We start from the raw sequence: 26,701 nt of genomic DNA on the forward strand, positions 1-26,701 counted from the left end.
GTGGAAATATTTTCTATCACTTTTTTAGACAGCAGCAAACAAGATCTGGGGATTCTTATTAGTGCACTATGGGATACCTACCTTTCCATGAGCCAACTGAGAGACTTCAAGCTTTGTAATCTGCCGAGTCGGAGCCGATGATTGGCTCCAAACCCATATGTAAGAATGAAGGGTGAGATGGACTGCAAACATGGAACATTATGGTGAGTACATAACTTTTTTCCTATATTTAATATGATTGAGGCTTTATAGCCTCAGAATTATTCACTAATTTCACAATACTGCTGTTTTTCTTCTTTTGTAGGAACAACAAAAAAGGTTGAACTGGCAAAGTTTCTGTATGGGTTTTGTTATTGTCAGAAGAATGAGAAACAAATTCCAATGTTTTTTCTCTCTTCCTTTGCCAGTTTAAAACCTGTATTGCATTATCAATTGTGACATAGGTGAATTTACATTTATGTAAAAGCAGTCAAACTGTATTAACAAGTTCATGTTTACGAACATACCACTGTTGCTATATATCATTACATAAATTATTCAATTCCTTCCCTCCTTTTTTTTTTAAAGAAAAATGTCTGTTAAACCATCACTTATGACACAGCCAGTCATACATTTATAAAACAATCCACACAGACACAATCCTAGTTGCAAGTATTTTACATCACAAACCATACTGACAACACTCCCAGTTGCAAGCATTATACACCACTTATAGTCTACCCAATAATTTTCAGTCAGATATTACATAGCTCATTTAAGTCCTGTCTTCTTTTAAATATCATTCCTCCCCTGTATGTATTGTACCCACAGTTCCCATTTTTTCCTATGTAGTTTGCTCCTACCCTTTTCTAAACATCTCAATTCCAGTTGTTTTATCTGTTTACTATATGTACTACTTCTAGTATAGTTGGTTTAGATTTTTATTTCCATTTTCTAGTATTTGCTTTTTTGGTTGCCACCATAATTAGACACAGCAAGGCCTTACCATGTCTAGACAATTCCGATTTTGTGTCATAACTCAGAAATCATCTCCCTCATCACACCAATCTGGCCACCCAGCATCTTCAACAGTCCATCCTGCAGGGAATTCTTAAAGTCCACCAACTCACTGTACTCTCAGAAAATATGTTCCCAGTTACCTCTTTCTTCCCTGTCACACCTCCAACATTTGCTGTCTACTTGAGGAAAAATTCTCTGGAGTCTGCTTGGGGTATTAAAATATCTATGTAAAGATTTCCAAGCAAAAATCCTAAATCTTGTAGATTTTGTTGCATATTTGTGACGCATACATATATCCTCCCTTTGTTTGTTTGTGAATTGCTTATCCAATCTCTCTTCCCAATCCTCATTAAGATCCTCTGATTGATTCTTATAGTTATACAATATTTTATATGTTGTACTAATTATTCCTTTTTTAATGTCAGTTTATGTTCTAGAATCTACTAAAAACTCTATCAGTGCTGGTATTTTGTTTAGGACCCCTTTATTTCTTTTTCTTTGCCTATACGCTGATATCAGTCCTTGATAGAGAAGGCAATCTCTAACCTACAGTTCAAATAAATGTTTAGTGTCTGGCCCATTCTATCATTTTTCCCTCTGTAGTTATTTGCTCCCAGTACCTTGGTTCCTTTGCCAGTTTTCATCAATAAATTCCAGCCCCCTCTTGCCTGTTATCTATATCCCTAGTGGCAGTCATCCCTATTGGTAGAATCTCCTTTCCTCAGTCCCGTGTTGACTTAATTTTTAGAATACGTTCTGCTACTTTATAGATATAGTATTCTGTATGATTATTGTTGTTCTCCTTACATGCTTGCATCCAAAATCCAAGTCTCCTCTTGTTTCTTGAGCTTCCCCCCTGTTTCATCATCATCCCTTTCCACTTTGAATTATAGTTCTCTGCTTGTGCTACGTATAGCAGCCTTAACTGTGTAGCTCTGAAATACCTCTTCATATTGGGTATTCCTAATGTGCCATGTTCTACTCGAAGAATCAGTTTATCCAGGTTGACTCTTGCCATATTCCCCTCCCAGATAAAGTCCTTCAGCTCTTTATTAATTTCTATCCACAACTTCTCCTCTGGTTGATAAAAATATGCCTGACCTGTGTATACGACTAATGGGACTAAAAGCATTTTAACTGCTTGTATCTTACTATGCATATCCATATAGTAAAGTTTCAGTTTTCTCAGTTTTTGTATTATCTTTTGTTTAGTCTTTTCCCACATAATCTTAGCTGCCACTCCAGAATCATTTTAATCCATGCTCCTATTTTATCATGTCCCCATAAATATGTATTGCTGAACCAATTCATATGTGGGTACATAACTTACCGCTATTGCCTTTGTTTTAACTTCATTAATTTTGTGTCCCAAAAAGATTTGAAACTGGCTCAAAATGTTCCACAACACTGTAATGTCTGTTTCTGGTTTTGTCAGGTATAAAATAATATTATCTGCAAATAGAGCCAACTTTTCTTGACTGTCATACCATTTATATCCTTGAATGTCTGACTCCCTTATTTTCTTTACCAGTAGTTCTAAATGTAATGCAAATAACAAAGGGGAAAGAGAACACCCCTTCCTTTGCCAGTTTTTCATCCAAAAATGTCTTTGATCCTCCAGGGGAAAAAAATAGTCTGAAGAAAACTGGTCACAGTAGCTCGAATCTCACAGCTGCCTCTTGGCATTCACTGATTGGTGAGATAAACTTGATTTTCTTCTGCCTGGTGTACAGTGAATAATTTACACAGACACACTACTGTTCTTAATTTTTAATATTTTTTCTTTCTGACACAGAATTGTCACAAGTAATACTTTCTGCTGGTATGATTGCATGTTTACTAATATGGGTGTTGGCTGCTTTCCTGTGGTATGCTTTGGAGCATGCGCATGTTGTGCCATCTCAGTTAACAAATCCTGCTGTGGAATACCACTCCAGTTGCTTATTTGTACTTTCATAATGTGAATAGAGTCTGTTCCTTCCAACTCCTCTGGTACAGAAGAAAACCTCAGGTTTTCTCTGTGTGCCATGTTTTCTGATATTTTTTGAAACCGATCTTCTTGAGAATCTCCATGATCATCCAGACATTCTTTTTATTTCATACTCTGATTTTTGCAGTTTTATCAATTCATCTGAATAGTTAGTTAAATACTTTTCTGGTTTTTCATTAGGCTTTTCTTATTTGACATTTAAAAAAAATATTTTTCTGGTTGTTTTCATACTGAAAGAGCCCTAATCAACATGTTGATCTGTGTGAGGCCATCTTGGAAGTCCCTTGAGTTGCGAACTGTTATTGTGATTCAATCATATGCATTTTTTTGCAAGGGTAGGGTAACTTTGAGAACAAACCCTTCATTTATGCCATATTTAGAATTTACATTGAGCTAGGCTATAAATCTCCCTGTTTTCTATACAGAACTGAAACATAGGCTATATATTTTTTAACAGGACAAAAATCTTCATGAATTTTGATTCTATGAAGGTAAGAAAAAGGGACAATCCGTATCAAAGCACACCATTTCTAAATGGCTGTCCCATGCTATTGCTTTTTGTTACTCACAGCATAACAGTACACACCCACTGTACTTAGGACTTTAGCTACTACTTTGGCCTTTTGGAAAGGAATACACTCTTAAGAATATAATGGAGGCAGTATATTGGTCATCTGTGCATACTTTCACTAAGCACTACAAATCAGACTTTTTCTCTAGGACCATTGCAGGCTTTGCTAAGAGAATTCCCCAGGGCTCTTGAATGCTAATCCTTGTTCCTCCTCCCTTTTTTTCCAAGCTCTAGTATTCTACCGATTTAGCATAGACTACTGCAGCTGTGATCTATTTGAACATCTAGTGTTATGGTAAGTTTATTTACACAACTGCACTATGGTCATCGTTCGATCACTGTTGATGTAGGAAAACTGTCCTCCCTCCATCCCTTTTATTTCTTTATATTGTATGCCACAGTGAGGATATTTTGTCTAGCATATACTTAACATGCAGGTTTTCATAGGCTTATATTTGGCTACTGGTCCAAGAGCCATTTTAAGCCTAGCCAAACTTACCTTATATTTACAAAAATATTTTTTGCATGCCAACATCCAAGGAATTTTATATTTACAGTGTAGGCTTGTATGAATCAAGTATTCACATGCTACTCCTGTCCATTGGAGACAGTGCTGCCAAACCAGAGTTAAATTTGCATTTTCTCATCCATTGGTCAAAGTTATGTTTGAACAGGGTTAGAGGTGAGCTTTGTTTTGCATTGTTGGGATGTCTGTTCCAGAGAAGGGGTAATCTTTGACAGACATACTTTTCCCTCCAGCATGTCCTGTTTGTGTTGCAGATGAGTTTTATGTCATAGGACTATCTTGCCTCCTTTACTCTGAGGCAAGAAAGCTCTGAAGGTTTGGGGCCCTAATCACTGATTTTATATTGCTCTTCTTGAGCTGTTCATCAGTTAGGATATGTGACAGGTGTCCTAAAGTTTTGGAAGCTGGTAGCTGAGTATTTCCTGGACAGGATGTAACCCATTTAGTTTAGGTTACTGCAACATTGAACTATCTGAACATCAGCTGTTATGATGAGTTTTATTTAGGCAGTTGTATTTTTTAAGTGAAAGACCAGCTTTGGTAGAGATTTTATTCCAGTCTTAAACAGAGTATTTGCTGTTAAAAAGGGATAAGTACTAGGGCATACAAAATACTGCATGGGAGAAAAGAATAGAAACACAAATTGCAAAGAAAAGTAGGATGACATTTTAGGCTGACGAGTATGCAACAAGAGGGTGTAGGACTTTTGCATGCAAGTGTTTGTGAGGGTATTTTCATACCCTAAGTGAACTCAAGAAGATTTTTCCTGAGGTAGATAGTGAATTTTGGAGATGTGCTGGGAAACAGAGAGTTCAGTGGGAACATTTTTGAGGACAGAATTTAACAAGCTGCCAGATTTTAAAAATTCCCTACAGAGTATTTTGAGAGAAGTTTTTGGTGGAATTAATGGTTCTTTTGTGTCGTGACGTAGATCTGAATTTTGACAGAAGAATGACAAAAGAAGTTGAAAAGTAAGGTGTACAAAACAGTGTGCAACCAGAACTATTGTATAGTAAGGAAACTTGGGCAGTTAAATCAGAGCAGTTGAGGAAACTTGAGGTGATGGAATTAGTGTCTTTAATAGGGTGGTAGGATACACAGTGTGGAGCAGATGAAGAAATGAGGACATCAGATTAGAAGCCCAAGTAGCTCTAATTACAGAGAATGTTAAAAAGAACAAATTGTCATGGTTTTGGCACGTGTGCAAGAAAGCAGAAGATAATCTGTTGAGAAGATTTAGGGGAAACAGGAAGAAAGCCTGAGGAAAGAAGGGCAAAGACATGGGTGGATTGTGTGAGAAAAGACCTGAGACAGTCAGGCATGACTGCCAGTGAAGGTAGGAAAGTGACATAGAATCAAGAAAGATAGCGAAATTCGACGTGTGATGCACCTACCCCATGTAGAAAATGGGAAGAGGAAGGGTTGATGATACGATGATATCGATGTACATCTGAATTGCTTAGAAATAAACTTAAAGCCCTACTTAGTTTAATGGTGTTCTTGGTAAAGAACAGCAATTAACCAGAAAATGGAAAAATAAATATCAAAATCAAAGTTATCAGTAATTGAAGTATTAATTACTCTAAAGGTGATAAAAGAAGTGGGGTGTGATTTTTAGAAAAGGTACGGAAGCACATTGCATATAAGTAAATGGAATTTGTGCAGAGTACTGTTTTTTATGTGAAAGAATGAACATTAAGGAAAGATAGGCACTGGTAGGAGTGAATGAAGATTGTTAAAAATAAACATTACATCTGTAATAATGGAAACTGTTATGAAGGTATGTTTTTTATTCCTTTAGTATGTATAAACTTGTATTGCAACTTAAAATCTGATGATTAAAAAAAAATATTTCACTAGTTGATAGTATGTTCCTCTCAAATGGAGACTGACTGAAGCCACAGTACTACCATGGGCAGCTAGGTTAATTAGGGACTTCATGAAACAACATAAGAAGAAACATAATAAATCCTTTTCGGACTTCATATGATCTCAGCTAATAAGAAAAATTTCTTCCTTAAACAGCATGTGTTGCATCATCATAATCCGTCAGTTTTGGTGTAATGTAACCCATCTGTTAATTTCAGTTATGGTCCGTCAACACAACGCTGCACTTCAAGCTTCCCCTTTAAGACTTGCAGATGAATTCTGCAGTACTTCATTTTTGTTACTCTTGCCATTCTTTTTGCATGAAATGGAAATCATGTCCCATAAGCTGACATGACTGTCCACTTACACATCAACAAAATGCCTGTTGAGTTGTAGCTAGATGATTTACAGCTTGTCAGTATTACTGTTGGCAGCCCTTTCTCTTTTTGTTTTAGTTGGAAAAAAAGAGTCAAAGTAAACCTTATTGTCATTTAGGACTACACAAGTACAGCCTAAACGAAATTCTGAGTATCAACTCACCAGAGAGTACAAAGGAAGCAAGGATAACAAGAACAACAGATAACATCAATGTAAAAAAAAAAAGGGATGTTCAGTACAAGACGCACAAATGGATAAATAAACCAATAATTACAGCACCCCCCCCCCCCAGGCAGTCATAAGAAGAATACTGTACATATCAGCATGACAGAGTAGGACTGCGCATGTTAAGATTGTCCTCCTCTCTTCATCTGCATCAGACAAACAGCAGGCAATTGCACATGAATAAGAAACTGTATTGCTACATCAAAAAATACAAAAAAAAATGAAAATATATTGCTACATCAAAAAAATATTGCACACTCTTCAGCTGAACTACATATTGTGAATGATTACTGACTAAATAGCCGGTAGTTGGTATCAGAGCTTGTAAATCTCAGCACTGTTGGGTAGAAGTTGTTTAAGTATCTGGTGGTCCTGCAGCAGATGTTCTGATATCTCTTGCCTGAAGATAGTTGTGTAAACCAGCCATGTAACTGGGGTCACAAATTATCTTGGATGCACATGTAGTGCTTCTTTCTGTGAAGAGATCCTGGATTGATGGTAAGTTGGTGCCCATGACTTTTTCGGCATCTCGTACCACTCTCTGTAGATTTTTTTTGTTCTGCTATTGTACTGTTCCCAAACCAAACTGTGAAGCTACTAGTGAGAATGCTTTCAACTGCTCCTCTGTAGAATGTTGTGAGAACAGTAGTTGGGAGCTTTGCGTTTTTGAGCCTTCTGAGAAAGTGGAGATGTTGGTGCGCTTTTTTGACCAACTGTTCAGTTTTCACATTTCAAGAGAGATCCTCTGAAATGTGTACCTTTAAAAACGTTGTAGATTTGACCCTTTCCACTCTTCACCATTTATCACGACTGTGTTGTTGACCTTTTCCTGACGTCTTTAATGATTTCTTTTGTTTTATTGACATTCAGCTCAAGCTGATAAGAGTGATGTTGCTGCTGTAATTATTTTTAGGCTTAACTCATGTTTGTTGGTCGCTGTGTGACAGGGTGTGATGCTCCACCACTGGACCAGTAATCAAGAAGCCTAAGTCTTCACCACTGGCACCAGTGGAGGACGTACAGTGGGAGGATGACAGATGCACAGTATTTCCAATTGCATCTCTTTGTATCAAGTGCAATTTCCCTTACGAGCACACAGAGACCACAGTCAGTCTGGGGCTGTTTTTTCACTCTTTCTCCAGATCCCCAGTAAGACTCCTCACTAGCACAGCTATAGAGTCGAGATCTCAGCTGAGTGTCCAAGCCAAGACCTCCAGCACTCTCTCTTTCCAACCAGTGCATAGTGTCCCTGCCCAAGTAGCTGATACACACACCCACACAGATACACACACCCACACAGATACACACACACACACACACACACACACACACACACACACACACACACACACACACACACACACACACACACACACACACACACACACACACCTGGGAAAGGCTGGCACAGGTTTACTAGTTTTGTCCCCTTCTGCCTAGACTATAAGGTAGTTATCACTGCCACCAATCATTCCTCATCAGCTACTTTAAGGCCCTTAACAAAGAGTGTTCAATCTTACTGTGTAATGTTACTATCAGTACAAGTAGTAGTTTGACCAAGAGCAAGGCTATTAGGAGTGGCCATCACAGTGCCACTGAATAAATATGCAAGTACTCTCAGAACTTAAATATCTCTAGACAGATGAGCCACAATGAAATGTTTAAATATAGTTAATAAGTAATAAAAGAACAAGATAATACTAAATATATATTTACAGTGACAGCAGAGTTCAAAATCACAGAAAATGTTTAAAACAACATTGCAGGACAGTCTCAGATAAGTAAAGAAAAACATCTAAATTAAGCTTTGGTATATTCCTGACTATAAGAGAATTATTATAACCTAGAAACTTACTCAGGGCAAGGCAAATATGTAGTGATTGGGTATTCTGGTCAGGTCTGAGACAGAATACAGAATGCTATCTCTCTCTAACAGACTTACCTAATTAATTTCTCAAATATTACTGCCTGGATACTTGCAGAATGACATCATTTCTTGACATCTGACTATCCAAGGTAAAAACCCCACTTCTGAAAGCTAGCAGTACTTAGCATCTGCTTGTGAAAATACATAGACAAGGGCTTTTCCTCAGATCTTTGGCAAATAGTGGAAGTCATAAAACAGTAAAATTATTTCATGACAATACAGAAAGCTCCTTAGTTTTAGACATTGTGTCTCCTTGCTGCACTGAACCTGAAGGAAAACATATTTTTTATGGCTTAGCCATAAAGTAATTTAATTTCAGCTGTTTTTCTGAAGTTTTGCAAGTTAACCTCTTGTATTCCAGTTTCCCTTGTTAACATATATACATTTAAACAGTTGCAATAGTGTATGTACATTTCTGTTCTGTTCCAGTAGGTTACACTGTAGAAACATTTCAAACAGCACTTTGTAAAATGCCTCCTCAGCACACATCTGTCCAAACCATTTTATATGACATACAGCTCTAACATATTCGTAACATCTTATCTGAATCATGTTGATATTCACAAATGACGTATAATTATTTACAAAATTCCAGCTAGATGTGCTGGCAGTACCTTGTCATACTGTATGCTAGTAGGTCTTTGTGTGTTATTGGATCTTGCTGTTTATGACTGTCAACTCTCTTAACTGGAGTTTTCTCCCTGGGCCTTTAATGAAAGCAGATTATGCTGAGAGTGAACTTTCTGGTCAGTAAATTTAAATAAACCCTGGCTTGAATTTGGCTGTCATTTTATTGATTCATAGGTTTAGTGATCAAGCTCAAGAGTTTCATTCCTCAGATTCTATATTGCATTTTACTGGGTACATTTGTAGTTGTCTAGTTCCTACTTGAAGATGTATATTAATAAACTTAGCTGAGAGGGGGAGTTTACTTCATAGCCACAGAGTCTTTGAGATGTGAGGTTGGTTAATTTTTACTGAGACTGTGACCTCTTGTGTTCATGTCATGGGGGGCCCTAAACAAGGGATTTAAAGTACTAAGGGGTCATTTAATGCTCTTTATGTCAGGCATAGGTCCTCTTTAGGAAGATGGTAAGGTACAGAGAAAGCGTGTTTCTGTAGTGTTTGGCTAAAGGTTAAGGTGCAAAAGCCTTTGACTCTCTTTGTGAGGAATCTTGGTTCCATTTCCAGTTGAAGCTGATGGCATGTGAGTAGACTGCAGAACAGGATGCAGTATTCTGTAACTGGTCTAGTAAGAGATGTATGTAGGGGAATAGTTACGCGTAACAAGTTCTTTACCACACAGAGGATCAGGTGGGCAAGCTTTTATGCTTTGTGGATGGTAACAGTTATATGGGCATTTAATGAAAGGTTGTTATCTTAAAGGACTACAAGGTTTTTTACTGTTTTGTCAACTTTAAATTGTTGCCCTTAAATAGTGGCAAGGAGAGGGAACCAGGTACCAGAATGCTGCAGTCTACATTTATTCTAGTGCAGAAAATGTATGTGCATGTTAAATGCTATTTGATGGGAGGTCCTGTTAAAGAATAGTGTTCCTATGTCTCCAGTCATTTTTGTATTTGATGATACACAAAGTGGAGTCAGTTTTGACATCGAAGAAAAAGATGTCAAAATTAGTGGCCCAAGGAGAGAGATTTGTAGTGACTTTGCTAATAATGGGATAATGAGGATAGGAGACTTCCTGTTTTATCCTGTGCTGTATGACAGTGTGCACACGACATTATTTATTTCTTTTCCTATTGACATTTGATTACCAGGAAAAGTCCAACTAGGTAGGAGTCCATTTTCAGTGGAGGCCTGGGGAAAAAAGATCTAAAATAATACAAAACATTTTAAGAACATTAATTTTACAGTCTTTAAAATAATACAAGAAAATATCTACAGTTTAAATAATTATACCAAATTAGACATAATGTGAGAATATTGGTTAAGAATAGATACAATTCTATGATAATTTAATAGATAGTGAAATCTTAGCCAGTTTGTAGAAAAATTAAAGGTAAGTTAGTGCAATGCAAACAGGAATTGCATTACAAAATGAGAAAAACAGGTTTATAGTATATTTAGACAGAAAGCCAAGGAAGAGAAATTGATAGAAGTAAGGACGTGAATGAAGAAAGGAGAATAAGGAAATGTAAGGTATGATTAAGTATTTGTTAAAAAAAATACCTGTCTCACTTATCTTTAGATCCCTGAATTTATACTTGATTCTGTCATGGGGCATAGTTTCAAATGGTGCATCCATATTGAATAAGCTCCCTGAACAGATGACCCTTCATTCAAGGCAGCACCATACTCTAGAAAAAAAAAGTTGCAGGGTTTATCAAACATGTTGTGCGTTTGACAAAACCATACTGGGTTATGTCATGGAGGACTCCGGAATTCTGAAAGAACTCTGGCACTCTTGGGAAGGGCTGCATTAAAGGGCCCCGTTTCTTCAATGGATGGATTTGTGATCTAGACACATTGGCCACAATGAGCAAAGACTTCATAATCAGCTAATTTGCAAGTCTCTGAGTCACTGTTTACAACTGCAAGTACAGATCAGCACCCTCGTAATTCACAAAGTATTGCAGACATTTAATAATTCCTGAGATCCTCATCATACAGTAAAAACGTAAAATATCTTGCTATTCTGTCTTTTCAGTTAGCATAGTGGGTTAATGCTGCTGTTTCCTGTGTCAAGGATTTGAAGCCTTTTTTCCCCTCCTTTGTAATTTAATTTTTTTATGCTATTTTTGTTTATTTCCACCTTACCTTTGGTATCTAGTGGTGATGCAGAGGCTTAAAATCCTTTCTGGGAGGTGTGAGTGCGCAAGGTTTTAATTCTTCTTAGTGCCTTTAAGGTATACTGTTTATAGTATCCTTGGCGTCTGGTGGTGCCCCGCCAACCCACATTGTCTTTTTTTTTTTTAAGGCATGTTATTAAAGAGTTATCTCTGGACTACTGGTTCCTCTGCCCCCTAAGTGCCATTAACGCATGAGATGACAATGTGATCCCTGGTGTTCCTTTTGACCCATGTTATGTTTAGTAACAGTTAGGGCACGATGATGTAAATATTTCCTTTGTGTCTAGTACCCCCCTGGACCTAGTGGTGTAGTGTAGTAGTGTAGTGGGTTTTGTTTGTTAATATAAGGGTGTGTAGAGATAATGATAACCCACTCAACTTTCAGTCCCGTAGACACACACACACGCATATATATATATATATATATATATATATATATATATATATATATATATATATATATATATGTATATGCATATATATATTTTTTTTATATATTTAACCTATTCCCTCTCTAATCCCCCTACTGCAATCTCCCAGGTAGACACACACACACACACACACACACACTCTTACCCCAACACTAAACTCCCAGAACTTGCCTCTACCTGCATGGAATAAATATCTGGGTTAACTTACAGAACTAAATCACTTGGCTGCATAACTTGCTTACTCCAAGCAGTTTCAAAGGACACATAGCTAATTCCTCTCCACCAGAATGCCTCATTAGAATTTAGCACAGCTGAAGAGACAACCCATTATAGTGCCACACATGTTCGTGTTGTAACACCATGGCAGGGCTCTCTCTTGATATGGAAAGATAACCGCTATATTTCATGATTTCTACCCAGAATTTTCACATATATGACTGAATACATAAATTGATTCCGTGTATTGCCATGCAAAAATATGCTTATGAAGCTGATCTGTAGTTCTTGATGTATGCAGAAGGGCCTTATTTCTGATTGACTGGAACTACAGTGGACTGCTTCCAGATATCAGAAATAAAACCAGTTTTAATGCTCTGTTTAAGAAAGAGCATAAGCGAGTACAAAAGTTTATTTCTGATTGCAAAAATTAGGTTTACGGGTATCGCATTCAACCCTCTGAAGGTCACTGAGGGCAGGAATGATCATTTCAGATGTAATTTTTGGTGGGATCACATTTCAGGCATGAAAAGAGAATGAGAATCCCCTTTTTAGCCGGGGACTTGCTCCAAATATGTGTACTGTTTTGTCAGCTGTATCTTTTGTCTTTGCTTTGGTGATACCGTTTTGTCTTCATGTACTACATTCTTGTTTTTACCCCAGCATTTTTTCAGATGTTGTTCTAGAAGGCCTTGTTAATGTCACCCATCCTGATGGCAAGTTCTAGCTTAAACTAAACTTCTGAGTTCTTTTTTAGATGGACTTGACTTGTTTACAGTGTTGTAGAATTCATCACTAGTTCTTGGAGGGAAGGGCATAATATCTGGTCTTATTGACTTTTGCAAGGTGCTTGTTATGGGCACCATAGTTACCATTTGAAAACCCTTTGAAGATTGTATAGCTTTTTATTGTTCTTGTACTTAGATCTGAATGTTCTCAGATTGGATGATTCTCCTCCTCTGTTTATTATTCCTGCTTATTCATGTCAGACCTTGCATAAAGGCATGTTTAATGGGGCTTCAAGAGCCAATAGCAGTGACAGAGAGAGGGTTAAATACAGGAATGAAAACAAGAAAGTATCAATACCCACTTAAAAGCCTGGGTTTGCTTTTCTTACTGCTTTCTTCATTATTTCATGGCATGTAATCATTTGGTGCCGTTGCTCTAAATACATTCTAATATGTAAACATGTTTTGCAGCTTTAAAATGTTTAAATCCAAAAAGGTTAAGATGAATAAAAATGTTTCAGAATTATGAAGTCTAATGTTTTGCATGAGCTATCACAAATGATTTCTGAATCTTCTGTCATCATTTACTGCATGTTTTTGCATGTGCTTTACTGAAGCCTTCCCTCTTTCTGCAGCTTTCTTTAGAGGAAGGCTATGTTTCTGCTAAGGATGACACCATGTTTCATACTGCTCAAGTGTTTGATGGTGAGGAGGAACCAGTTGATGCTGCAGTCTTCCATGCTGAATTGGCACTGGTTAGTTGCAAGACTATTTACATTTTCAATTTTTTTTTTTTTTGCTCCCATCATAGTGCGTTGACTGAGGAAAAACATGCCATTTTTCTAAAAGACTTTGCATTCATTTCATTGCTGTCCAAGTAAAAGTCAGAACTAGTAAAATCAGATTTTGGAGTACTGCTACAGTGGATATCTGGTAGTATTTCCTTTACTGGTGTTCTGTGCTTAGCATATGTTTGCATTTTTTGTTATTCCAATATTAGCCTCCATCCAACATGTCTCAATTTCAAACTCTTGACTAGAAGAGCTATAGTATTCAGTTCTGTCTACATCTTGGACAGTTCAGATCTTGATCCTAATGCTTATCTTAGGACAGTTCCCATGTCCAGAGACTGAAATGTCAAAAGCTTTTAAGTGTTCCTGTGGTCATAAAACTAGCTAGGATTGGCACTGACTCTCTTGCTTGGGAATGGGGTATTTTCACAAGTATTGGAACTTAATTCTGGCCATCTGTAAGAGAGGAAGAGAGAAGCCTGAGGCCTTCATCAGTTCTTTGAAGATGGCAGCGTTGAAGGGTACCAAATGCTGGTATTAGGATTAGAGTTGGATCAGTGGAAGAAGGTAGAGGAATCTAAGGCTGACCATGGTGAAAGCTTCCTTCTGAAAGGTGCTTCTTGTGAGTTTTGGACTCCCTTTCTACTAGTAAGACATCAAGTTCAGGCACAACTTGGATATGTGGATCGGAAGCAGAAAATGTACCCCATGACTACCCCTTGTACAACTAATGGACAGAGGCTGCTCCTAAATACTTTCTGCCATGTATGTGTCTCCTCAAATTATCTGTGGTATGACCCATTTATTCTCATTAGGGGTAATATATAATTATTGACCATGGGATGGGTAAGGCTAATCTCTAACCAAAGGGACTAGCTTAGTTTGAGGCACAAAAAGGAAGATTAGCTAGATTTAAAATGGTCATCAAGGCCAGTTAGCCTAGTACTTAACCTGTAACTTGTAAGTGTACACCTGTCTTTGGCTAACAATGAGAGGAGTGTAAAAGTTGTTTCCATGGCAGCTGCCTTAAAAGGTGAGTCTTGGGGTGCCTGCACACAGTCTCAGCCACATTCTAATGTTTAGAGTATGACCGTGCTGGCAGCTCATCTGGAAGGGACTCCATCAGGTTCCCAGCTAAGACTATGTAGTTGCACTTAGGACAGAGTAAGTTACTTTGCTGATTTCCCTTATGCTAAGCAGAACTCAACAGTTAGGTAAGAGGAAACTCCCTCCAGTTCCCCTGCTGCTGCTGTAGAGTTCATGGTAATGACCCATTCATTAGAAATTGCATGCAATTTGATGGCTGGTGGAACATGACATTAGGAATAAAAGTATGATACCAGCACTGCGTCCTGCCGTTCATGGGAATGGCCCATTCATTAGAAATTGCATGCAATGTAATGGCTGGTGGAACATGCCATTAGGAATAAAGGTATGATACCAACACTGGGACCTACCCAGGCTTCTTATGGTAAGAACTGTCTGCAGTCTGGATTCTCCCTAAAATTAATACTGTCTTGCTGGTTATACTGCATTTTCATGTCTCACAGTTGTTATTTTACATGCCAAATGATCCTAGGCTGCCCATGTCTGTAGATAAGATTAATAGAGGATTTTTCTCTCCCATAGTTACATAGGAAGGAGATTTTGAACATGATGACTTTGTCCCTGAAATGGATAAGGGTAATGAAACTTTACCTGTTTTTGTAGCACTTTACTAGATGCCCAGTTCTGTGGGAGACATTCAGTATCTTAATGTTCACTGTAGTCTGGCCTTTAGCTATTCTGCCATCTCTCCTGAAGTACTGAAATCAGTATTGTGCTAAGACGGATGAGGTGCCTTGGATGACTGTCCATAGCAGATGTTCTGAAAGATGCCATATTTGCAGCATGGAGGCATCTAAGAATTCGTATGACACTTACATTCTTGTGACTGTGGAGCAACATCCTTGCTAGTCGTGCCATGACAGACTCCTATGTGGTCTCTTACGTTCACCCTAGATCTTGTAGACCTTGCCTACTGATAAAGAGACCAGGGAGATTTGTTCAAGATAGGTAATATGGTTTTGTACTCTGCCACCTTATGACATAGATAATGTAGTTATCTGTTTTAGCCATCTAGTTTACAGTCCTCTCTAGTGGATTAGCCTGTTGAAGAGGTGTCAGGCCACCCTTAGTCTGAGATTTAGAAGACTCTGGAAAAGACCTTTGCCATTGCTTCTGGGCTGTTAAGTGGTTTATTATAATTTTCACTGTGTTAATGCTGTGGTTAAGGCAGCAGGCTTCTGACGTTCTCTGCACATGATGGGATGGCTTAAATTGTCCTCCTTTGTGAATGAGCTCAAGTAGACCATTTTGGATGCTTTTCTTTGGGGTGTTATCCTCTTTATTAAGGCCTCCCAGAACATGTTCAGCTATCTCCAAAAGAGTAAATACATTCATCCAAATTTCATGTAGGATACTGTAATTTTCCAAGAAGAAGAAGAACTCCCTCTCCCATAGAATGAATAAGGATCCCAAGCAGAGAATGTCTTTATTTTCTTGTGTTGTGGCAATTGGATCACCAAGCAAGATGGGAAGCACTGTCTCAGCACTTTGTCATGAGCACCATACATGGAATTCTAGCTCTACAGTTTTGCCCTGACTTGAAGATCCTTCACCTTGGACTGGTAGTTTGTAGATGCAGTTATGAATAGTCATGTGTTACAATTAATCAAATTCCTGTTCCATGAACGAGCTCTGCACATGAATCAGGCATTTTCTGCTGAGCTGTTAGAATGAGCTGAAAATATAGTCAAGAAAGGAGCAGTAGAGCCTTTTTCTCCTTTAGATGAAGAAATCAGTTCTGCTCAAACCTTTTGTTGTTCTAGTTGGAACAGGAGACTTCTGTTCTTTCTTGGACTTAATCTTAAGTAAGTACATCTGTCTTTCAATTTCTCCAAGTCTGTTGGGTTTCTAATACCATGGCGGGAATGGACCCCCTTCCTAAGTCAGGTATGATTAAAGTTCAAAAAATTAATATTGTTTCAATCTTTGATGTTAGCCAGAAGTGTTCTTTGCAGCACCTGCATTGTGCCCAGTAATGACTCTTTCTGCAGTTCGTACGGAGTTACACGTATATGTAACATATCTAAATACGATTGTAGATTCTTTTTTATAAGACCCTACTCTTGGAACTGTCGGGGTATCCTCCTTCCACACTGCCCTTGTTTCTGCCTGCATATCCTGGTATTTTATGACATTGTGTCTCTCTGTACATAGGACACTGTAATCACTGGGTACAGCAGTTTCAATGATGAATGCTACTTTTGTCTTCTTTTCATAGACTACTATATCTGGTTTTCTCGCATCTGTTTTTTGAACTGTTGCTAATGAGTGATCCCATGTAATATAAACCTCATCTTTTTCTGTAATGGTTTGTGATTTATATTTACAGTGTTTTTCAGCCACTTCAATATTGTAATGTTTGCACTAGCCCAATACAACAGTCTTGCCACATTGTTATGCCTTTCAGTATACAGTCCTTCTATTGTTAGTGTATCACAACCAGCAACGAGATGTGTAGCTGTTTGCAATTAATGGTTTAAGGGCAAAACAAAAAAGCAGCAGTGACAAAGAGTCATCTTGGAATATCCCCATTTGGATTTTTTCCCTGGAATAATAATTTGTCCTTTATCGTGGTTTAACTGAAGAATAGTTGTCACTGTTTTATGGTTACTGTAATGTAATTGCTCAGAGTAGGGTGTATCTTATACATTTTTAGCACCCTTTTATTCATGAATACGGGATACTATCAAATGCTTTTTTTTGTAGTCTGTCCATGCCATACTTAGATTCTTCCTCTTTTTACAGTTCCCCATTATGACTTTATTTAACAACAAATGATCCTTTGTTCCATATGACTTTCTTTTATTACACTTTTGTTGTATTGCCATGATGGAGTTTTAATTAATCTAAATGACTATAAACCCTGTTGGCATCAATTCCAGTCTATAATTTATAGGTGTCGAAAGGCAAATTATTGGTTTACAGTTTTTGGGATAGCTTGCAGGTTTGCTCTTAAGTAGGAGCATTGTTTTTCCTGTTGTCAACAAGGCTGTGTCTGTTCGGGGTGCTCATACAAATAGTTCTTACTCATGGCTAAATATTCATGTAAAGATGTTAATATTTTTTAGCCAGAGATTAGGTACTGCATCTGGGCCTGGAGCTTTCCAGTTAAGAGCTTTTCTTAACTTTGCTTCAATCTCTCTGACCGTTACTTCATCCCATTTCATATCCTGTACATTTGAACTTCTTATTCTTTCTTTTACTTCTATCCATTTATCATCTTTATGTTCCACAGGATCTTCGTAGACATTTCTCCAAAATATATCTTATTTCTTATTTTTTTGGTGGTGTTTCAATTAATTTTGCCTTGTTTCCAGATTCTCTGTCAAACTTTCTTGGATCATGAATCTTCTTCTTTCAGCTTTTCCCGGTTAGGGGCCGCCACAGTGGATCACCTGTCCACTCATGATTGGCAGTGGTGTTTTCCAGTGTCGAGTTGCCAACCCGGCACCCAACCTTCCACAGAAGGCACACACATGCACACACTTACACCTAGGGCCAATTTAGAGTGCCCAATCCACCTACAGCATGTCTTTGAGATGTGGGAGGAAACCGGAGCACCCGGAGGAAACCCACACGACCACAGGGAGGACATGCAGACTCTGCACAGAAGGCACCCCAGCCGAGGATCGAACTGGAGAACCTCTTGCTGTGGGGCGTTTCTTGGATCATGAATAAATTGCTTATTTTGTACTTTTTCTTTACATTTATCTGCGTATAAGCTTTTCTGCCTGTGCTGATATTTTTAGATTATTTGTGATAGTGCATGATAAATCCTGATCTGTTCTGTTACTGTACATTGCTTTTATCACATCTATCTTTGAGTGTTTTTGTTGAGCTGTTCCCTCTTCTGTACTCTTCTAACAGTGACACCTCTTGTCTTAATAGCTTTATAGTTTTCTCTATTTGATACTTTTGATTTCTCCCCTTTCCTTCTGCCATGTGTTTTTTTGGTAAGACTTTATCTGATATTAATTTAGCTGCACAATAATATATCCTATTTAATTCTGTTATATCACATGAATCTCTATGAACAGTCCTAATTACTGTTTTCATTTGTTTTATCAAACTTTTAACTTTTTGGATTTTATTGACTTTCTGCAGTCTGTTTCTTTCATTGATTTTAATATGTCTGTCAACTCTGTTAAATCAAGCAACTCTTCTCTTAGATAATTTTCTTCTAAACTGAGGACACATTCTTTGCTCTCTGTTTCTTGCAGAAATGCTACAGAAGGTTCCAGAGGATCTTCCTGTGCCAGATTATCTTCATTTTCATCCTGTGTCATCCATTGCTCTTTCATATGGGAATTCACTGGCCTATCATGCCACAATACTGACTTTGTCTGAGTTGCCACAGTTTCCTGTTCCTTCCATTGCTGTGCAACTCCAACTGAAAATTTTATACTGGTTCCCTGTGGAAAGCTACAGAGCATCTTCATATGGCAACTGATCAGATGTTTCCTGCTGCACTGGTTTCTCCTTAATTTGAGGATCCATTGCTCTATCCTGCTGTGATGCTATCAGAATTAGATTTTCTACACTAAATCCTTCACTTTACAGGTAATCCTTAATCTCAGTTTCTATTTCTTTAATTGCTCCATTACTAATCCTCTTTTCTTCTTTTCCTGTTTGTTTTCTTATTTTTTGAATTGTAAAATTTTCTATATCCAGATGCCTTTGCCTGTATTTCTCTTTAAATATCTTTGGTGCTGCTGTTTTTGTATTGATTAGTTTTGCTTTCTCCTTTGCATAAATATCGCACCATATTAAATCTCTTTTTTTTTCTCTCATGTCGATATTTCTTCTTCAGATGTCTCCTGATCCTCCTGTTTCTCCTTACTTGGGGGACTCGTTGTTCCATCATGCTGTGATATAACCTGTGTTAGACATTCCACACTAAATCCTTCACTCTGAAGGTATTCCATTAACTTCAGTTTCTATTTTTTTACTTTACTAATCTTCTGTTCTGCATTCCCTCTTTGTGATCTTATTTTTTGTATTGTAAAATCTGCCATATCTGGATGCCTTTGCTTGTATTTCTCTTTGAATATGTTTGGGGCTGCTTTTTTAATTGATTAATTTGGCTTTCTTCTTTGCATAAATATAGGTTCATAGGTGTGTACTAGGCTAATGGCCCTGGGGCTTTTACAAGCCTAGCCATAGGATTTCCCTGGCATAGTACCACCCAAACTTATTCCCGGGGTGAATTTTCTGTTTCCCATCCGCTCATTAAGATTTCTGTTGAAGAGGGTCAGCGAGGTGCTCTGCTTGACATGTATGGGAAGTCTATTCCCTAGCATGAGCAGTCTCTGGGTTATGAATCTGTCCCTCCAGCATGTTCTGTTAATTGTGGTAATGAGGTTTAGGTCTCTGGAGCATGTGGTGCAGAGGGATTAGGATTTCTTTAAATGTAGCATTTCTAACAGAGCTGGGTCAGACATGGCTTTGTAAGTCGAGCAGAGATCGACTCTAAGTAGGTGATATGAGACAGATAATAGTTGGAGTTTTTGTTTAGTCTGTCCATAATAGGACAAAGGCCTAGGATCATCTTTGTGAGGTACTTTTGCGGCCTCTCCAGTTGTTGCAGGTGTCTCATGAGGTACATGCCAAATTGGGGCATTGTACTCAATGATAAGCCTAATGAGGGAAGAGTAGAAGGAGACAATGACCTCTTTCTTCCTGGATGCAAAATCCTTAGTAGTGAGATGTGCCACATAGAAGGACTTTCTGACCACAGTGGCATTGTGATGATCCAAAGAGAGGTTGCTGTCAACCTGTGTTCCCAGATCTTTTATAACGTCTTCTGTATTCAGTGGACTACCATCAGTGTGGTAATTTATGGGAATCGGGTTTTTTCCAAAGGGGATGATGACACATTTTTTGGCATTGAGCTTAAGGCCATGGTTCTGACACCAGCCTTTGGTCTCAGTGAGGCCGTTCATCAAGATGTGAACATCACTTGGGGAGTTAGTAATAACTCCCAACTTGCAATCTTCTGCGAACTTTGTCAGCCAGAGTCCCTTCGTGTTGGCCTGGACTTCAGAGAAGTAGATACCAAACAGGTATCCATGTCAAATCTGTCTTTCTTTTACATGTCTATATTTCTTTTTTATAGCTTTCAAAAGTCTCTAGATTTTGTTCTTTATATTTTCGAACTTCCTCAGTCCCTTCTTTTCCAAACGGCCCAAGGTTTCTTGGTCTATATAATGTTTTTCATAAATCTGTATTAATGAACACAACTTTTTCTTTGAAGTTTCTGACAATTTTTTTTGTGCAAGTGTTTTTCTTTCCTCTAATTTCTATTTTAATATTTTTGTACGTCTTCTGTCTGGAAATTCTGGGCTTCTTGAATAATAGTAACAGTTCCTAGCCTCAATAGTCCATACTATTGTCTTTATGTCTCTTTTCTGATCTGTCACGTTTTGTGATTTTTGTGGACTACTACTACATTTTCCATGCCTAGGGGCCACCCCCCCCCCCCCCAGCCCTATTGTAGGAATGTTTCTGTGTCTTGAGGATTCTACACTGTCATTTTTTCCAGTCCTAGCACTAGTGTACCTAGCAGGATTGGGCACTTTTTTATCTTGGGTCTCGAGCACTCAGCTATCTTTTTTATTTTTAACCTGCCACTGTCCATGAATATATACTATATAAAATGCAGTCTATATATCATTGTCATCTTGGTAAGATTTTGTGAGAAACGGATTCCACCTTATGAAAGTAGTCTTGAGGATGAATTCGGTTCCAGAAATACTGTTCTCCTTTGTTTGCTGATTTATCATCTCTCTATTCGGATCCCATCTGCTGTATGAAATTCCAGATGGTAGTGCTGCAGAGAGTCATGCCTGTGCTGCAGAGGGCAGTTTGATGTTGTCCTGCACAGGACTGACATTATTTAGCACTTCAGTGCCTGGAGTCCCAACAAAGATACATTTGGGTCAGTTTGGGCAGGCTTCACTTTCTGTGCAAGATATTACAATTTGGTCTGTCCTTTGCATCCAGAAAGTCTGTTAATGTCCTAGCCATGTTGGTGTAAACTTAAAAAGTGGAAGAACTTTGTAAATTTCCTTGTCCTTGTAATTGACTTCAGTGAGATCTGTCAAGAGTCTTTGTGGTAACATCCCTGTTTTGGTCACTCGTTTTGTTACTGGTGGTGGGGGTGGGGTTAATAAACTTGAGAGTTCTTTCTTTTCCCCTGATCAGAGGATTCTTCACATCAGGACAGAACTTGGCATCCTTCAAATTGGTCTTTATATGTTTTAGAATTATAAATATGCCTGTAATCAAAATAATTGGTAATGTCAGTAATTTAACTAATGACATTTCATTGAGGTATACAATAAGTTTTAAATGTAAGCACTGCTGCATAGTGTTAAAATAATCTACTTGTATGTGGAGAGATGTTTGCCATTGATGCTTAATAGATTGTTTGATTTTACAGTATTACCCCGATAGGTGTCTAAGTTAATCATTTCAAATGTTGGGGCAGACCAGAGCGAGTCCTGAAATATGGAGACTGAATGGCCGAAAGACTGGAGTTACATATACCAAGTCCGAGATGCCATGTCTTGGAATATTCCCTTTTCTCTGTGGTATGGTGATCTCGGAGTTGGTATGCATAGGTTTGAGGGGGCTGCAAAAAGAAGTTTAAAGGAGAAGAGCGATTTTCAAAATTCACTCTCCTCCTGTGTTTTCGGTCTTCTTTTTTGGCTTGTTGACACTCAGTATTTTGAGTGCCAGCATTTTAATAAGGAGGTAGTGTACAAATTATCTTAAAACAATTTTAGATATGTATATTTAGGAGAATCCTGTTTATAGTAACGGAGAGAGGTGGAAAAGCCAGGCTTATTTGGGAATGTTATGGAGCTGGGATCATTTATTTGAGCAGATAGTTTTTTTTTCTTCCTAGATATGTTTCTATGTCCTAAATGGGATGCATCATTTCTCATTACATTTGCATACATTTGGATGGGTCCCCAGTGAAGAAAAGAATGCAGGAAAACTTAGTTTATGTGGGGCTATCCCTTGGGCATGAGTAGTTACTGGTGATAAGTAGGTTGAGGACCCGGCCTAGTCTGACCCATGTCAGGGACCCGTGCTAACGTTGGGAGGGGTATATGTGCCCCTATTGGCCAGTGTGTGCCCGCCATAAAGCCCAGCAGCCCTGGGTCAATAAGCTACTGGCTGGCTGGTGCCTAGTTGGCTAGCCTGGGTTACCTGGGATAGCTCTGTTGAGTGAAAGCTGGACGTAAAACCAAACAACATGCCAAACATGAACCGAGAATTGCTACGCTTAATGTATGTTTACTGACGGGACGCAGCTTGGAAGTGGATGACATGATGATACGGAGGAGGCTGGACATCCTGTGTATCCAAGAGATGAGATGGAAGGGCAGTGCAGCAAAGCCACTTGGCTTGGGATCTAGAATCTACTACTCAAGTGGAGAGCAGGCTATAAATGGTGCAGGAATTGTGGTGAGAGAGAGGCTTCAGAAGGCAGTAACAGATATCATCAGAAATAAAGACAGACTCATGGCAGTCAGACTGCAGTGTAATGGTAGGGCAGTATTCATAATCTCAGCCTATGTCCCACAGCAGGGTTGTGATAGCGAGGAAAAAGAGTGCATTCAGACAGCAGTTGCAGGACCTACTAGATAAAGCAGGACAACATGAATTGATGTTGATAATGGGTGACTTGAATGCACATATTGGGATAGACAGAACAGTCTATGAGGACTGCCTGGGCCCACATGGGTGGGGCAACATGAATGAAGAAGGAGAAGCCATTCTAGACTTCTGTCTGGCAAATGGCTTGATAGTAGCCAACAGATGCTTCAGAAAGAGAGACAGTCACAAGATCACATACAAGAGTAGTTAACATGCAACTCAGGTAGAATTCCTCCTAGTAAGGAAAAGGCACCAGGGTAGAATCCATGATTGCAAAGTCATCCCCAGTGAAACAGTCGGCCCACAGCATAAACCACTAGTTGCCACAATCAGCTGCAAGCAGTGGTCAGAGAAGGCTCTAAGGTCAACAGGGACCAGGCTGAAGACCTGGAAGTTGACAGGAGAGAAAGTACAACAGTATAAGGAATTACTCGGGGCTCTAGCACCCCAAGAAGAGGAGGAAATAGATGGAGTTGAAGAAGAGTGGCACACCTAAAAACAGCATGTGTTAGGACTACAGAAAAGATATGTGGCCATGCCAGGTATGGAAATAAGGTACATAAGGAAAGCTGGTGGTGGAATGCAGAAGTCCAGGAAGTCATCAAAAGAAAGGAGGAGTGCAGGAAGAAGTGGAGATGGAAAAGACTGACAAGGCTAGGAAGGACTACTGGTTGGCTAACAAAGAAACTAAAAACGAAGTTGCAGTAGCAAAGAATAGGACATCAGAGGCAGTGCACCAACTTCTGGAAAGTGACTCTGTAAAACGCACAAAGAAACTATATCAGGTTGCAAGGCAAAGAAAGAAAGATAAAGAAGATAGTCAGATACCCTTCATAAGGGATGCCAGCAACAGCCTGCTCACCAGTCCAGAGGACATCAAAGGCAGATGGAAGGTGTATTTCCAGCAGTTTCTGAATGAAGAAAATCCCACAGAAGCTGTACTGCCCCAGAAACAGCCTACAATGAGAAACCCACCCTAGAAGAAGTACGAACAGCACTAAGGAAGATGAAGTGTGGTAAAGTAGCAGGCTCAGATGAGGTCACAGCAGATATGATAAAGATGTTGAGTGAGATTGGGGAGAAATGGCTCCCGGGGGTACTAATAGCAGTGTAGAGAGAAAGGCGTATCCCAGATGACTGGAAAATAAGCATACTCATGCCAGTGTACAAGAACAAAGGGGACATCTGCAACTGTGGGCAGTACAGAGGCATCAACGCCTATCACATTGCATGAAAGTTCTGGAGAGCGTGATTGATAAATGGATATGCAGAGTAGTAGAATGTAAGATGGGAGATGAGCAGTTTGGATTCAGATCAGGATGCAGCACAATTGACCCGATGTTTGCAGTGAGGCAGATAGTTGAGAAGAAGCTAGAGAGGAGGAGAGAGTCCAACTGGGCATTCCTAGACTTGGAGAAAGCATATGACGAGGTCCGAAGAAAGCTAATCTGGGCATTACCGCGGTGGTTTGAAGTCCCAGAAACATTGGTAGAGTTAGTACAGGCTATGTACAAGTACCCAATGACTCAAGTATGAACAGTGTTCGACCTCACAAAGGGGTTCCTATTGGGAGTGGATGTACATCAGGGTTCACCTCTGAGCCCACTGCTGTTCATACTGGTGATGGACTACATTAGCAAACAGGTTGGAGGGGACAGATCAACAAAGCTGCTGTATGCAGACGATGTGGCAGTACAGGCAGACTGAGCTAGAACTTCAGCAAGGGATAGGAGAATGGAATGCAAATCTGAAGGCACACGGGATGAAACTAAGCACAGATAAGATGGTGGTCATGGCAGCAAATTGGGGAAATCAGAAGCTGAGAATAGAGATAGAAGGGAAGATAGTGGAACAGGTAAACATCTTCAAGTATCTGGGAGGGGTAGTTGAGGAGAAGGGTGGTCTGAATGAAGAGGTCAAAACTAGAATCAGAGGGGCTGCAGCCAACTGGCATAGAGTATCAGGTGTAGTCTATGACAGAAGAATGCCAAAGAAGCTGAAAAGTAAGGTGTACAAGACGGTGGTGCAACCAGTACTAGTGTATGGTACAGAAACCTGGGCAGTAAAGGCAAAACGGTTGAAGAAGTTAGAGGTGATGGAAATTAAGTGCCTGAGAAAGGTGTTAGGATGCACACTGTGTGACAGACAAAGAAATGAGGACATAAGAGCAGAAGCCAGTGTAGCACTAATTGCAGGAAAGATCAAAGAGAACAAATTACAGTGGCTTGGGCACATGTGTAGAAAAGCAGAAGACAATCTGGTGAGGAAGATTTGGGACAGATGGGAAGAAGGTAAGAGGAAGGAAGTACGTCCAAAGAGGTGGATGGATTGTGTGAAAGAAGATCTGCGAGTGTCGGGCATGAGTGTTGAAGATGGTAGGAGTGTAGCACCGAATCGAGAGAGTTGACGACAGTCAACACAGAACCCCGACCCCATGTAAAAAAATGGGAAAAAAGGGGTCTGATGATGATGATAATATCCCTTCAAGTTTTTGTTGATGTGTGTGAAAATGGATCAGTTAGTCACTGTTTTAACAGGTCTTAAGACAACTCTGCATCCAGATATATAGCTACTGGGATTCAGGTGGGACCTACAGATCACAATGCAAAGACAAAATATGAAAATACAATTGGCTGTTAGTTTCTCTCTCTTTTTTAAACTAATGCTTGAGGACATGTATTTGTTCTTGAAATTGACTGTTTGATATATGATTGCATTTTTAATAGTTCAGAAATTAAAAAAAAAGAAAAAAGCAATATGACCCGCATGTCTTTAATGTGCACTAACAACACAGGTTTTATTTAAAGATGAGACGTCCATAATTTTATAAGTAAAGCAGAATAATGGGTTCATCTTTGCTTCCTGTAGAAGGGACTTACAGTGTCTGTTTGAACCAGTTATACGTGGTTTGCAACAGTGTTATTTTCCTCCTTCAAGCATTTAAATATTCCTTCAAAAATGCTGTTTAAGGCCACTACACCAGGGATACCTGTTTCCAGTACTTCCTTTAGATGTGCCTTCAGTGCAGGCATTTGTGCTGCAACATCTTGGTTTTAGCTTTACAAATTCACATAGCTACATTAGCTTTTGGACCATAATTCCAGAATTCATTCTTTTGTACTCTTATGCCTCAGACATTGACCTTCTGAACCTTTTTAGTTTGGCTTCCCTTTGCCTCTGACCTGTCAAGGAGTTTTTTAAAATATTTACTGCTTGAGGTTCTTCCCAGCAGATACCTACTGCATGTAGCCTCAGAGGATTTACACAACAAACTTGTATGCACCATATCAGATCTGCAAGAAGTCCTTTTCCACTGAGTTTAGTGATTGTTATCCTCCTATCATTCATCTATACTTGCTTCACAGTCCACTTTCTGCAGCTGTTTTACCTGCAAGGTAGAAGAATACATCATTTTTATATTCATGTGTTTGGTTTATCTATATTGTGCTTTTGCATAAAAATGGAA

The 26,701-nt window shown here is 38.9% G+C and overlaps 1 protein-coding gene across 8 annotated transcripts in view; it reads left to right on the top strand.

Moving 5' to 3' along the window:
* The window catches only part of MPDZ (multiple PDZ domain crumbs cell polarity complex component), a 3,829,210-nt gene that overhangs the window by 1,544,939 nt on the left and 2,257,570 nt on the right, over window positions 1-26,701 (top strand). For 7 of the 8 annotated variants that reach the window (XM_044061234.1, XM_044061239.1, XM_044061240.1 and 4 more), the window contains exon 19: window positions 13,306-13,425. The exons of the other annotated variant lie outside the window; for it this stretch is intronic. In XM_044061234.1, coding sequence (XP_043917169.1) covers window positions 13,306-13,425 — 120 coding nt within the window. The remainder of the gene's footprint in view (window positions 1-13,305; window positions 13,426-26,701) is intronic. 8 annotated transcript variants of the gene reach the window in all.

This window comes from Protopterus annectens, chromosome 2.part0, assembly GCF_019279795.1.
Source record: "Protopterus annectens isolate FY-2018-M chromosome 2.part0, PAN1.0, whole genome shotgun sequence".
NCBI classification, from domain to species: Eukaryota; Metazoa; Chordata; order Ceratodontiformes; family Protopteridae; genus Protopterus; species Protopterus annectens.